Genomic DNA, 11,754 nt, shown 5'->3' with positions numbered 1-11,754 from the left:
GCTGAACATGAGCCAGCAGTGTGCCCAGGCAGCCAAGAAGGCCAGTGGCATCCTGGCTTGTACCAGAAACAGTGCGGCCAGCAGGACTAGGGAAGCGATAGGCCCCCTGTACTCGGCATTGGTGAGGCCGCACCTCGAATACTGTGTTCAGTTTTGGGCCCCTCACTACAAGAAAGACATTGAGGTGCTGGAGCATGTCCAAAGAAGGGCAACGAAGCTGGTGAAGGGTCTAGAGCACAAGTCTCATGAGAAGCAGCTGAGGGAACTGGGGTTGTTTAGCCTGGAGAAAAGGAGGCTCAGGGGAGACCTTATTGCTCTCTACAACTACCTGAAAGGAGGTTGTAGTGAGGTGGGTGTCGGTCTCTTCTCCCAAGTAACTGGCGAAAGGACGAGAGGAAATGGCCTCAAGTTGCGCCAGGGGAGGTTTAGATTGGATATTAGGAAAAATTTCTTCACCGAAAAGGTTGTCAAGCATTGGAACAGGCTGCCCAGGGAAGTGGTTGAGTCACCATCACTGGAGGCATTTAAAAGATGTGCAGATGTGGTGCTTAGGGACATGGTTTAGTGGTGGACTTGGCAGTGCTAGGTTAAAGGTTGGACTCAGTGATCTTAAAGGTCTTTTCCAATCTAAACGATTCTATGATTCTATGACCTCTGGAGAGCTCGTCTAGTCCACCCTCCCACTCAAAGCTGGATCAAGTTCAAAATTAAGTCAGATTTTTCAGGATTGCTCTCTGGATCTATGAAATGGAACAGAGGCCAGTGGTTCTTGTAAACAGAACAGAACAAACTGGTTCTAGTTCAAAGGCGGCAATGCAAACCTACTGTTTTACTTACCTCTTTTTGTGTCAGCAAATTAACATCAATCATTTTCGTCTGGATTGGAACCAGGGTTAAGGGTTCAAAAGTCAGGCTCCCTCTATTTTTGAAATTGTACTGCAGCAGAAAGAAAAACAGGGTTGTAAATTTTTAGAAACAGCTCTAGCCAGATCACACTTATTCCTGGGTTCATGTCATCACTACAGAACAACCCATGTAACATTCAGATGAGAGGGTAGCAACTTACAATAACATTTTTCTTACAGCTCAAGCAAAGAATCTCAATATAAACCTTAGTTATTTCTTTCAACGGTCACCTTTTAAAGGCCATGTCCCAGGTCACAATTGTACGGGACTCAGCTTGATGACTATATGGTCATTTTCAATTTGGCATTTCTAAAATTATAATTTTAGAATAAATTATTATTATGAATAAATTTTAGAATAAATTTTAGAATTTATATATATAATTTTATAATTTATATTATATATAAATTTTAGAATTTATATATTTAGAATAATAAATTTTAGAATAAATTATTATTGTCTGCCAGTCAGACTGGCAATTATAATGTCAAAATCTGTCTGTAGTTTTGTTTCTACCGCCACTGACGACACTCTATCAGAGAAGAAAATCCCAACTTGAGAAGATCAACCAACTCTACACCAATGACTCCAAGGGGCTGAATAAAGATGCTTCTGGTCTTTGACATCCAGACAGAAAACATTTTAAAACAACTCTCACATACACATTTCAACCTATGGAAACTCTGCAGAAGCAGAACTGTCTTCTGTGCCCCCATTAGCAAGGGAGACTTAGAATCAGTCTTCACCAAAGCGGGGTCTTGGAGACCAGGAGTCTTGAGTAGGATTCAACTGTCTGCAGCAGCGTGGTCCCGCCTCAAGTTCCAGTACTTTAAGTTTTACAACCAGTGACTCATGGAGAAAGGTGCATCCTGAGCAGGTCATTCACCTTGGTTTCGGCAGGGATCACGAGGACGACATTTTCTATTCGGACCCCAAAGGACCCATCTTCATAATACCCAGGCTCTGCAGAAACAGACAAGTAATTAACTAAGCCACATAGCTGCACTGTGCAAATACTTACTCCCTATGGCCAAACTTCCCCTCCATGGCTTTAGTCCACTGAAGTCACTAAGCAATCTTGACATCAGGCATCCACAGAAGCAAACAAATTTCTGACTCTACTTAATCTGCACAGAAGCCCCGAGCAAGGTGACAGCAAAAGTTCTCAAAGAGAGGAGAAACAAGACAGACAGCCCTCAAGCTCAGAGAGTCTCCTTGCAAGTCAAGAGAGAGCACAGAGTATATGTGTTCCAAAGAGCAGAAACTCTGAAAATATTAATGTCTTTAGGAAAGGCAGGTGGGTAACTCCTTCCCCAAACCACTTATTTCAGAGAGTGCTCCCCTGACTCCCTGAGAGGACTTGCAGCCCTGAAGGAATGCAAGTCTCTCAGCAAACCCCAGCAGGCTGTTAATTTACTACTGGAAGAATAAGGCATGTAAAGATTTAACAGCTGCCTCAAATAGCCCATAGGAAAGACAGGATTAGCTCCTGAAAGCTTGGTGTCCACCTTGTACCATAGCCAGCTCTTCCACTGCAGAATGGGAGGCAGCATGCCAGAGCTGAGCTGGTCAGCAGCACAGCTCTGCTGAGGTTTGCACTGTAGAGAGCAGGACGCAGGCCTGCAGCACCCAGCTGAAAAGATGATTTATAGAAGGTGAAAGAGCTAAAATGAGGGTCTTTACCTAGAGAGCTTAAATGACAATTAAAATAAACTGAGGAGGCAGGACCAGAGCTTATGATCTCACCTTTCCTTTACACCGTTGTCAGATTCATTCCCTCTGCATCTTAAAGAGCTTGGTCCCTCCCCCAGTAACCAGAAAGAATCACCAATGCTAAATACCATCAGAGACGATCATGCCAGCCTCCAAGGGTTCGTCTGCAAAGGTTTTGTAGCTAATGCCGCAAGGACCCTCATGTACATTTAGGAAAGAGCCAACTCCATGTCCTGTCCCATGCAGGTAATCCAAACCACAGTCCCACAAGGCAGAGCGGGCAAAGGAATCTAGAAGGTGACCTGCAGGCCAAGGGGAAGAGACAGACATGGAGAGAGAATTTGATCAAGTCAGGCTCCCTCAGAGATGCTGATAATCACACTGAAGCCTCAAACCTGGAAAACATGCAAAAAAATCCCAACCAACCCCCCAAAAAAAACAACGACCACCACCCCCTCAAAAAAAAACCCACCAGCAAGCAAAGAAAGCAAGTCATTGGACTGTTAGAAGTTGCAGGGCAGATTTGGCAAGTCTGACATTCAAGCCCTTTCTCAACTAAAGAGCTCCTCTCTCTCTCCTGTTACACAGCTCTTCAGAAAATGGTCTGTAACAGAAACATTGCACTGCTGCTTGCTCCACTAGGGTTTTCAGGAAAGAATCTAGTGGTTAAATGTCCCACAGAGAATTCAGTACCTTTCTTAAAGGTAGCTGCACTAAGTGAACTCCAAGCAGACCACCTGCCAATTGTATTTGGTGAAGTAATCAGCCACAATTCTTGCCTGGATGGCCAGTCATTTCAGATTGTTTCAACCAGAATGCAGAGAATTTCTGTTGCCTGCATGTGAACACCAAGCCCATATGTTCAAGCTCAGACACACTCCAATTTCAGTTGGGGTTTCTCGTACCACTATGCAGCTGCTTTTTCCTCACCTACCCAAGAATGCAAACTGGAGAAAACTCTAAAAAGAGGCATCTTTGTGTAAGGTGTCTGATCAGGGAGAAAATAGCTCTGCAATAAATTCACCAGAGGTGAATGTATGTCACAGCTTCTCCTGCACAAAATCAAAACAGCTCCTTTGTGTGTCATTTTCCCATGCTGCTCGCTGGTAAAAAAGATTCCACATTAACTAGAAGAGAATTAGCCAGTCCTTTTGAAGCTGGAAAGTGACCTCTCACTTTGATAGGGCCATGAGTAAAGCATAAAGACAACCTCCAAGCACAGAAAGGCCACAGATGTGTTAGAGTGCCATTGACTGATGGAAGCCACTATCACTCTAGAACCAGAGCACTTTGAACACCCTTCAGACTTCCCCGCTCAGAATTTTCAGCACTGGTTGATGCCAAGAGAGAAGGCATCAGTAATCCAGAATCCAAAATGTTGTGATGGAAACAGACACAGTTACATCAACATCTGCCTAACACATCTGGACCTGTCAACCATAACGTTGCTCTCAGACCACTTAATGGTTCTTCAGAGGTCATTGTTGTGGTCAAAACACTCCAACTCACCAACCTACCTTTGGTTCCATTTGGGAAGATGGCTGCACTCACAGCTATATGTCCCTTCAGGACATAGGTGAAGCATTCCTGTCAAAGAAATGTGTGCCATAAGTAAACAGGGAGAGGCAAAACTTTGTCTTCCCCAGGAATGGAAAGAAAGACTGCATCTTGTAGCAAATTGCAGAGGATCTGGAAAGAATTGCTTATGCTCTCCTATGGCTGGCAATGCCAAAGGCAAACCATGAGGAGAAAGAGTTTAAATTACTCTGAAGATCTTTCTCCGCTAATTATGGAGAGTGTGTCACAAACTCAAACTGCAGGTTTAGCAGCAGGATTCACCTGACCTGCATGACTGATTTTCTTTGTGACTGTAGTTTTACTTCCTGAGCATACCCTACAGCATATTTTCATCACTGAGTGAAGTATAATGATGAAAGTTTTAATTAAAGAAGCAATTTAAAATAAACAAAATTACATTCCTGAATTTCCAACACAGACCTTCTCAGATAAGCCTGAGACTGTTTTTTGATATGGTACACTAGACACAAACCACTACTGCAGCCTTGCATTAGACACTGAGCTTTGCACTAAATTAACCCCCTTAACTCCCACGTTGGACAAGCCAGTAATGTTTATCCTCAGCCTGCTGATTTTATCATTTCTTAGAGGAGACATGTCACTTTGCAGATGAGAGGTGATTTTAAGATAGAAAGGTGTCGTTCTCTAAATCACCTAGTTTATATTTTGGAAATCTGAAGTCTGACAGCCTCCTTTTCACTCTTTATCAAAATGCTGTCACATATTATTAAATAAATGATATTTGACAGAGCACTTTGACTATATAGCAAAAGTGCACATTACTAATCTGTTTAAGTATCTCTAATAATAAGGGTCGGATCACAAACCACATTGAGATACCAACTTACCTTTTCATAGGCTGATGGTATGCCAAAATGCATTGTCCTGGTCACATCTGTTGTACCATCTCTTCAGAGGCAAAGAAAGATGCAGGAAGCAAAGGGATGGGGGAAAAAGAAAGATCAAAGTGAGAATGCACAGAAAACCCAGTCACACTGCAGCAAACCAACCAAACTCATATTTGGGTAAAGTCATCTGCTCTGTGCTACACAAGACTGATGATGTAACAGTTCCTAATCTCAAAAATTCCTGAACACACATGTCCCAGATGTAACAATAATGATTTACAATTCAAAATGTCATCTTTCATCCATAAGCATCCCAAAGCTCTTCACAAATTAGAATCTAAACTGCTCATAAAAATGATGCCAATTTGACGTTTAGCAACTGGTACCTGCCCATTGAGAACAGAACAGAGAAGGCCAAATTTAGTCTATTTGTATGGAAGATGATTCATTAGCTTAAAAATACATACTTATGCACAACTGACAGCTACCAGCTCAGGAAAGGGAAGTGTAAGGGGGTATAGTGTCCCTTTCATCCTCAGGATGTCTTCTACTACAATTTCTAAAAGTTATCTGGCATTTGGATAGGGGTTAGTCTGAGATGTCAGAAACTGGCTCTAAGTTCCTTCTACAAATACCATTTTGGGCCTGCTGTCCAAAACACAGAGGCTCTTGAAATAATGAGTTCCCTTTAAAACACTCACTCATGTGCCTATGCTCTTCCCCAGCACACACAGACCATGGTAACAAAGAACTCACGGTTTAACTTCTCAGCAGGGACAAGTGGAGCATCCCTGTCACAATGCTGTGGTAAGTGCCATTGATGTCCAGCTTATATTGTATTCAAAGGGCTGCTTTTCATAGTGGCACTAAGGAAATCGTTAATTAGGCCATCAGAGGAGAGGAAAAAAAGATCTCCTTGTAAAAATCTTATCAAAGGATGTCTGTATGGTTCTTTTCAAAGCTCTTCCTGACTGACATAAAAAGGCATAGCTCTAAAGACAAAGCTCATCTCAAAGGAGCAACCAGGCCTGTCCCGCATCTTTCTGAACAAGCCACTTCTCATCTATTTACACTGGTTAAAAACATCACTTCTTTCATACTCCGTGGAGTCAGAGTTCCACAGTAAACAGCTGCAGAGATTGAGGCCACTGAATGGCACTGTCAAAACAGCACTGAGTGAGTCAACAGACATGATGCCTTCCCAAAAACACACCTGAGACCCAAAGAGGCCACTGGGATGAGAAACCCTGCCTCTGAGTCTCTCTCTGGAAAGGCAGAGAACACCACAGGGCAGTGCTGTCCTGCTCCTTTGCCCCACCTTGTTTTGACCTCAACATCAGTCAAATCTGCCCGCAGGGCAGATCCTAGCAGGGTAGGTGCCTCACTCAGCTGTGCAGGCTGCTGTGTAGGCAGCCCAAGGCTAAACCAGGGCAGTCAGGCCTGCTCGCTGTTCCCTGCAGCTCTAACACCAATGCACCAGGTGAGCAGAGCTGCAACAGACAGAAACGGGTACCACCAGTTAGAGCGCAGCTACCATCACACTGGTAATGGGATTCAGATGGGAACTGTACTTTTAGGTCTCATCCCCTGCCCCAGACAAAGCTTGTCAGCAGCCCTAGTCTGCTGTCCTGAGCCTAGCTCAGGGCCTCCTGCCACGGATCAGTCACCCATTGACTGACGCACTTGGCTATGTTCAGAATCCCACAGGCTCCCTCCAGAGGGAATACAATGAGCAGGCTCTCTATGAAACGGCACTGCGCTCGAAACTACACATTGCCACGCTTGCCACAGCAACTGTGAGCTGACCCTGCAGGTGGTCATTGGGAGCAGAAAACGTAACAGTTCAGCACCATTCATCCCACTCACTTGTACTGTGCTCCTGAGTCCAGCAGGTAGATCTCGTTCACAGACAGCGTTCTGTTGGTCTCAGGAACTGGCCTGTTCAGTTAAACACAAAGTTTTTTGTTCCACAGTTTTAAGGTCTCCAGCCCACGTCTGCAGTCCAGAAACCATATTAAGTGCAAGCTTGGATGCGTCGGCTCTGATTTCTTGTGGCAGTGATAGAAATCCCACACATGCTGAGCCAGGGATCATACTGAGGAGTGTATTTGTCTACAATAAATAGCACTACAATACAGAGAATAGCTTTGTTGCTTCCAGCAAAACCCTCAACATCTGTTCCTGGACATATCTCAGAACAGTTTGCACTTCATACTCGTCCTTCCCAGACTTCTACCCCCAAAATAGCCCTTTTGGATGGCCCCGAGCAGATCAGCATCATAATACATGCATGCTGCCAGCAGGGAGAGATCTTTATTTAGTATGCGTGGAAGCTCTGGTGGAATAAAGCAAGATGGCAATCAACAGTGACTACGTCTCCCTAGAGTACTCTGTTGTGACTCCACAAAGAAGCTAGATAGCTCATTCCAGCTATGTTTGGTGAAGGATGAAAGGAGAAGCTGTGTTTCTCTTACTTGTAGTGAATGATGGCTCCATTTGGACCTGTGCTTGATATGGTAGCAAAACTCAATTCAACAAAGTCTTTCTGTTGGCTGAAAGAAAAGATTGTGATCACTACAGCACAAGCGAGAGGAGCACACCAGGCACCTAGGGCACCTGGAGTGCCCCATCCTCAATTTCACACCACCTCAGCCTTCCCCTTAGCCTTGAAAGCCATCTGGGCAAGCACACTCAGGTAGGAGAATTTGTACAGATCGAAGCCCTATCCTCCCAGCCATGTGGAAACCTGCTTTCCATCTCTACCCTTTCCTTACAAGCAAAAAATTCACCACCCAGACCACCCAGGGAACAGATGTCCTGAACAATTTCTTCTTTGTTACTTATTTACTCAAAGCCATTTTTAGAGGTCCTGTTGATGTACACATGGGACTATCTCTCAATACAAATGGTGTTCATTCTCCATCAGAAGAGGAGGAAATCTAACTCTTACATTAACTCCTCTGTGGTAAGAAAGCAACTGTCTCATACTTAAGTGTCCTAACCTGCAGCACTCCTCATTGCTATCTCAAAAGGAAAGCGGATAGGATCCAGTGGGCTGGGACTTGTATCTCCCAAGAGACCCAATTCTTCCCCAACTCTTTCAAGTGTTGAAAGAAATCCTGTAGTAATGGTTTGTCCTCAGGTAAAATATATCTGCGAGTGAGCTGGATTTCTAAAGAATAAAATAAAAACAAAGGATAAAAACGCCACCCAGAAAACATCCTCACAGGGGATTTACTTTTTACCTGCGGAACTCCTCTGCTTTGTCTGCAGCAATTATTTCTGTTACTGTTCCCTTTGGAACCTAGTGGACAAAGATGTAGGTTGAATTAGTACACCAACAAGCAAAGAAAATGCTATATGCTTAAGCACTGGGCCTCGTCTGTGCATCATGAAACCCAGTCTTGAAGTGGCCTCTTTCCAGGTTTTCTGTCCTCATTCCTCAGTAATGACAAACACAAACCTAGCAATATTGTGCAGGGCATGTGAGAAGCAGGAAGCAGAGACGGTCACAGCAGGATTGCTGAACCCTGACAAGGGAGCAGTCAGTATGGTATTAACTTCACTGAGATATGTACAGAGGTAGCATCTCACAAGGCAACATCTCTTCACAGACGGGTTACACTGAGCTTCAATAGTTCTCTCCAACAGCCCATGGTATTAGCAGAATTTTTATGCTTTTAAATCAGAAATGGAAGCAGTTGCAGGAAAAACAAAGGACGTTAAATTTTACTTTAGGCATTTGATAAATTAAAACCTGTGACACAACTTCCCCAGGGCTGGACAACAGGCAAAGGGGAGCAAGAGCTACGTTTCATAACCCCTGAGGTAGACCTCCTAAGGTACTCAGACATGTAAAAACGCACCTTCTGGAAGTCATCGAGCCATCTCCATAGGAAAAGTTAATGGACTCGGACATGCAGTAGCACGGAAGGACCACAGCTTAGTAAGTTGCTGTGTAACACCTGGCACTCTGCACCTTCACTTTGTACTTCTAGCCCAGAGAAAACACGAGTAGTTTGTCCTTATCCCGTTTTCGCTGCACATGGGCATGACTGCACCTCTCCATTCATAAATGCTAAATCTGTCCATACTGCCAGACAACACTGATTATCATGAGAATAATTCCGAAGTATTGCACCAAACTGGATATTATTTCGTGATTTACAAGACCAAACCAGCACAAGACAGTATTAACACTATATTAAGCCTGTTCAGGTCATTTCTCACCTGCTCTGGCTTTGGTCTGTATAAAATGAATGGGAGTATGTTTTCAAAAAAATTCATTCAGCCCTGGATGAAAGTATGATTGAAATCGCCCCCTCAAAAAATGGATAAAACCCCCATTGTTTCCCCACTTTTAGCAAAGGCACTGTAAAGACTATCAAAAAGTTTATGCTAATGAAGAATTTTACATAGCAATAAAATCTCCAAGTTAAAAAAATTAATACACTACCTCTTTCTCCAGCCAGTTAAAGAGCTCACACAGGGCAACAGCATCTTTAATCTATGTTAAAATAGGCACGAGAAAAGGAAATTGAGAAGAAAAAAGATTTATCAAACCTCAGTATAAACAGTTTTTGATGCAAAAGAATTCGACCTGCAAGTTTCAGAAACACAAACTAAGAGATGATCTAAGAGGTCTTTCCAGGTTCTGCATCCTGTAATTAATACAAGCACTGGAAATGTATCTAGACAATTAAATAAATGTTAATAAAGGTTTACTGCTGGGAAGTATCTTACTGTGAAGAATTACCAAGTACTCGGCAAACACTGACTTTACCCCACACATGACTTTCAAGTCTCTTTTGCTTCAACACACAAGATCTTGCATTTCAGATCATGGAAGGTAACCACACGACACATCATCTCGTGATGCGACAGGGAAACATGCCCTTCAGGCACACGGGCACCACACAGTCTCTGTCACACAGCTTCTGGCTTCTCTCTTGCCTGATGACTCCCGTTTTTCTTCCTTTTTTCTACATGCTTGCAGTATGCATGGGCAAAAAGCAGGAGACAAGTGTACAAGAGCAAGGCACAATTTTGTCCTCAGATGGCAGGTGACAAAGCGTCTCTGCTCAGTACAAGTATTTTTACTTCCCCTTAACTAACAGGGAAAGAAAAGCATTGAAATAGAAAGTAGCAGTTCCCAAGAAGCTAGCAGAAAATATGGGACCAAAAAGGACAGCATTGCCAGCCCTGATTTACATGGCAAATTCCTGCTGTTGTGAAAACTGCTGCTTGAAAATTAACAAGAAATGAACAAGAGAAAACTTCAGCCCCACCATGAACCTGTTTCACAGGCAGCTTCTTTGCTTTAAAATATGAAGCTTCCTGGGAAATCAGCCTCATTTCCAGAATGTCATGATGATGACACAAAAACAGAGTGCTTTGAGGACACTGGCTGCTTCTGAACATCTTGGCCTGTGTTTTGCACCATGTGTCAAAGAATTTCTCTGTGTTCTTTAGGCTGTGTTTATTCAAGTGATAACAATTTGAAGACTCCACTGAGAAAGACAACAGAACTAGTAAAGGGGAAAGAACATCCCTTTGAGGGCCCATACTCTAAACAACACTTCTCAAGTCTGCATGATCTTCCAACAGAGCAAGGTTGGTTCCTCACACTATTACAAATGTTGTTCTTCACTCCAAGAGAACGCTAAACAAGCAAAAAAACTGCTTCAACAGCAGTAGATGTCTGACAGAAAACCATTTTTATCCTGCCATCCAAATTCTTACTTGCTTTTTAATCCAAAACACTAAAACTGAAAGGAAAATGTAATTTGTTTCCCTGAACGTAAAGCAAACCTCTTGCCATGTGCAAGGAGGCTCTCAAGGCTTCACTTACATGTGCTCTTCTCATGCCTTCTGTTTCTGATGCGTTCTTCACAGCCTTTGCAATGCAGATGGGGGTATATGGGGTGAGGTATCGGTAAGCCTGCAGCAGAAGGACAGGGATTACTTGTGGATTAGTCAGACTACATAATCCTACAGGTTTAATAACTCAGCCTGGCCACAATTTGTACTTTGGCAGTCTCTCTCAACCTTCAGCGCTGTGACATACTGGTTGCCAGCAGTCAGCTAAGTGCACTGGGGAATAAAAAGGAGAAACAGTCCCTGACTGAAGGAAGAATAGCCACAACGAAATCCAAGGAACTAAAGGGTCAACAACTTGTCATGAAGCAGGTTGAAGATTCGGATATCCTAAATACTACTGATGAATACATATCAATGTCTGAGCCATGGGTTTCCCTGTTGCTGATGTACACTAAAGGCCCAGAGACAGCCAATGAGAAACACCAATCCCAGGGACTAAGGTGGAACTTAGGCTGTGCAAACAGACCTAAAAAGCCACCTTGACTTGTTATCTGATTGTCACCCTCAAGTATCAGAGAGCAAAGGGTACCCAGCCCAGGTAGCAAGCACTGGAGTTGAACCTGGCGGACCCCTCAAGGCTCCTCCAGCACTGAGCATCACCACTTCTAGTGATCAGCAGCTCTGACAAACACATCAAGGCCCCAAAAAACATGAAAAGTCTTTGCAAAGCTGAGCTTTACATGCCGTCCACTTCTGAAAGGAGATCACATCAGTGGTTTGAGACAAAGCTTTCCTGTGCCTGGACGGGGTGGCCCTGCATTAAGAACTAGTAACTGATCCCTTATCACTTGCACTTCCCCAAACATCAGCTGTCCTTAGATTAGCAGGA

General features: G+C 43.6%; 1 protein-coding gene across 2 annotated transcripts in view; it reads right to left on the bottom strand.

The window, feature by feature from the left end:
* Positions 1-11,754, bottom strand: part of XPNPEP1 (X-prolyl aminopeptidase (aminopeptidase P) 1, soluble) — a 33,438-nt gene that overhangs the window by 2,448 nt on the left and 19,236 nt on the right. The window contains exons 10-19 of one of the 2 annotated variants that reach the window (XM_009325961.1): positions 10,897-10,986; positions 9,502-9,552; positions 8,291-8,349; positions 7,520-7,597; positions 6,912-6,983; positions 5,046-5,106; positions 4,137-4,206; positions 2,748-2,921; positions 1,793-1,869; positions 838-936 (exon numbers count right to left, since the gene is read on the bottom strand). In XM_009325961.1, coding sequence (XP_009324236.1) covers positions 838-936; positions 1,793-1,869; positions 2,748-2,921; positions 4,137-4,206; positions 5,046-5,106; positions 6,912-6,983; positions 7,520-7,597; positions 8,291-8,349; positions 9,502-9,552; positions 10,897-10,986 — 831 coding nt within the window. The remainder of the gene's footprint in view (positions 1-837; positions 937-1,792; positions 1,870-2,747; positions 2,922-4,136; positions 4,207-5,045; positions 5,107-6,911; positions 6,984-7,519; positions 7,598-8,290; positions 8,350-9,501; positions 9,553-10,896; positions 10,987-11,754) is intronic. The other variant, XM_009325962.1, reaches the window with a different exon arrangement.

This window comes from Pygoscelis adeliae, unplaced genomic scaffold (genome assembly GCF_000699105.1).
Source record: "Pygoscelis adeliae isolate BGI_AS28 unplaced genomic scaffold, ASM69910v1 Scaffold4, whole genome shotgun sequence".
Classification (NCBI taxonomy): Eukaryota; Metazoa; Chordata; class Aves; order Sphenisciformes; family Spheniscidae; genus Pygoscelis; species Pygoscelis adeliae.
This window is presented reverse-complemented; position numbering and strand designations above follow the sequence as displayed.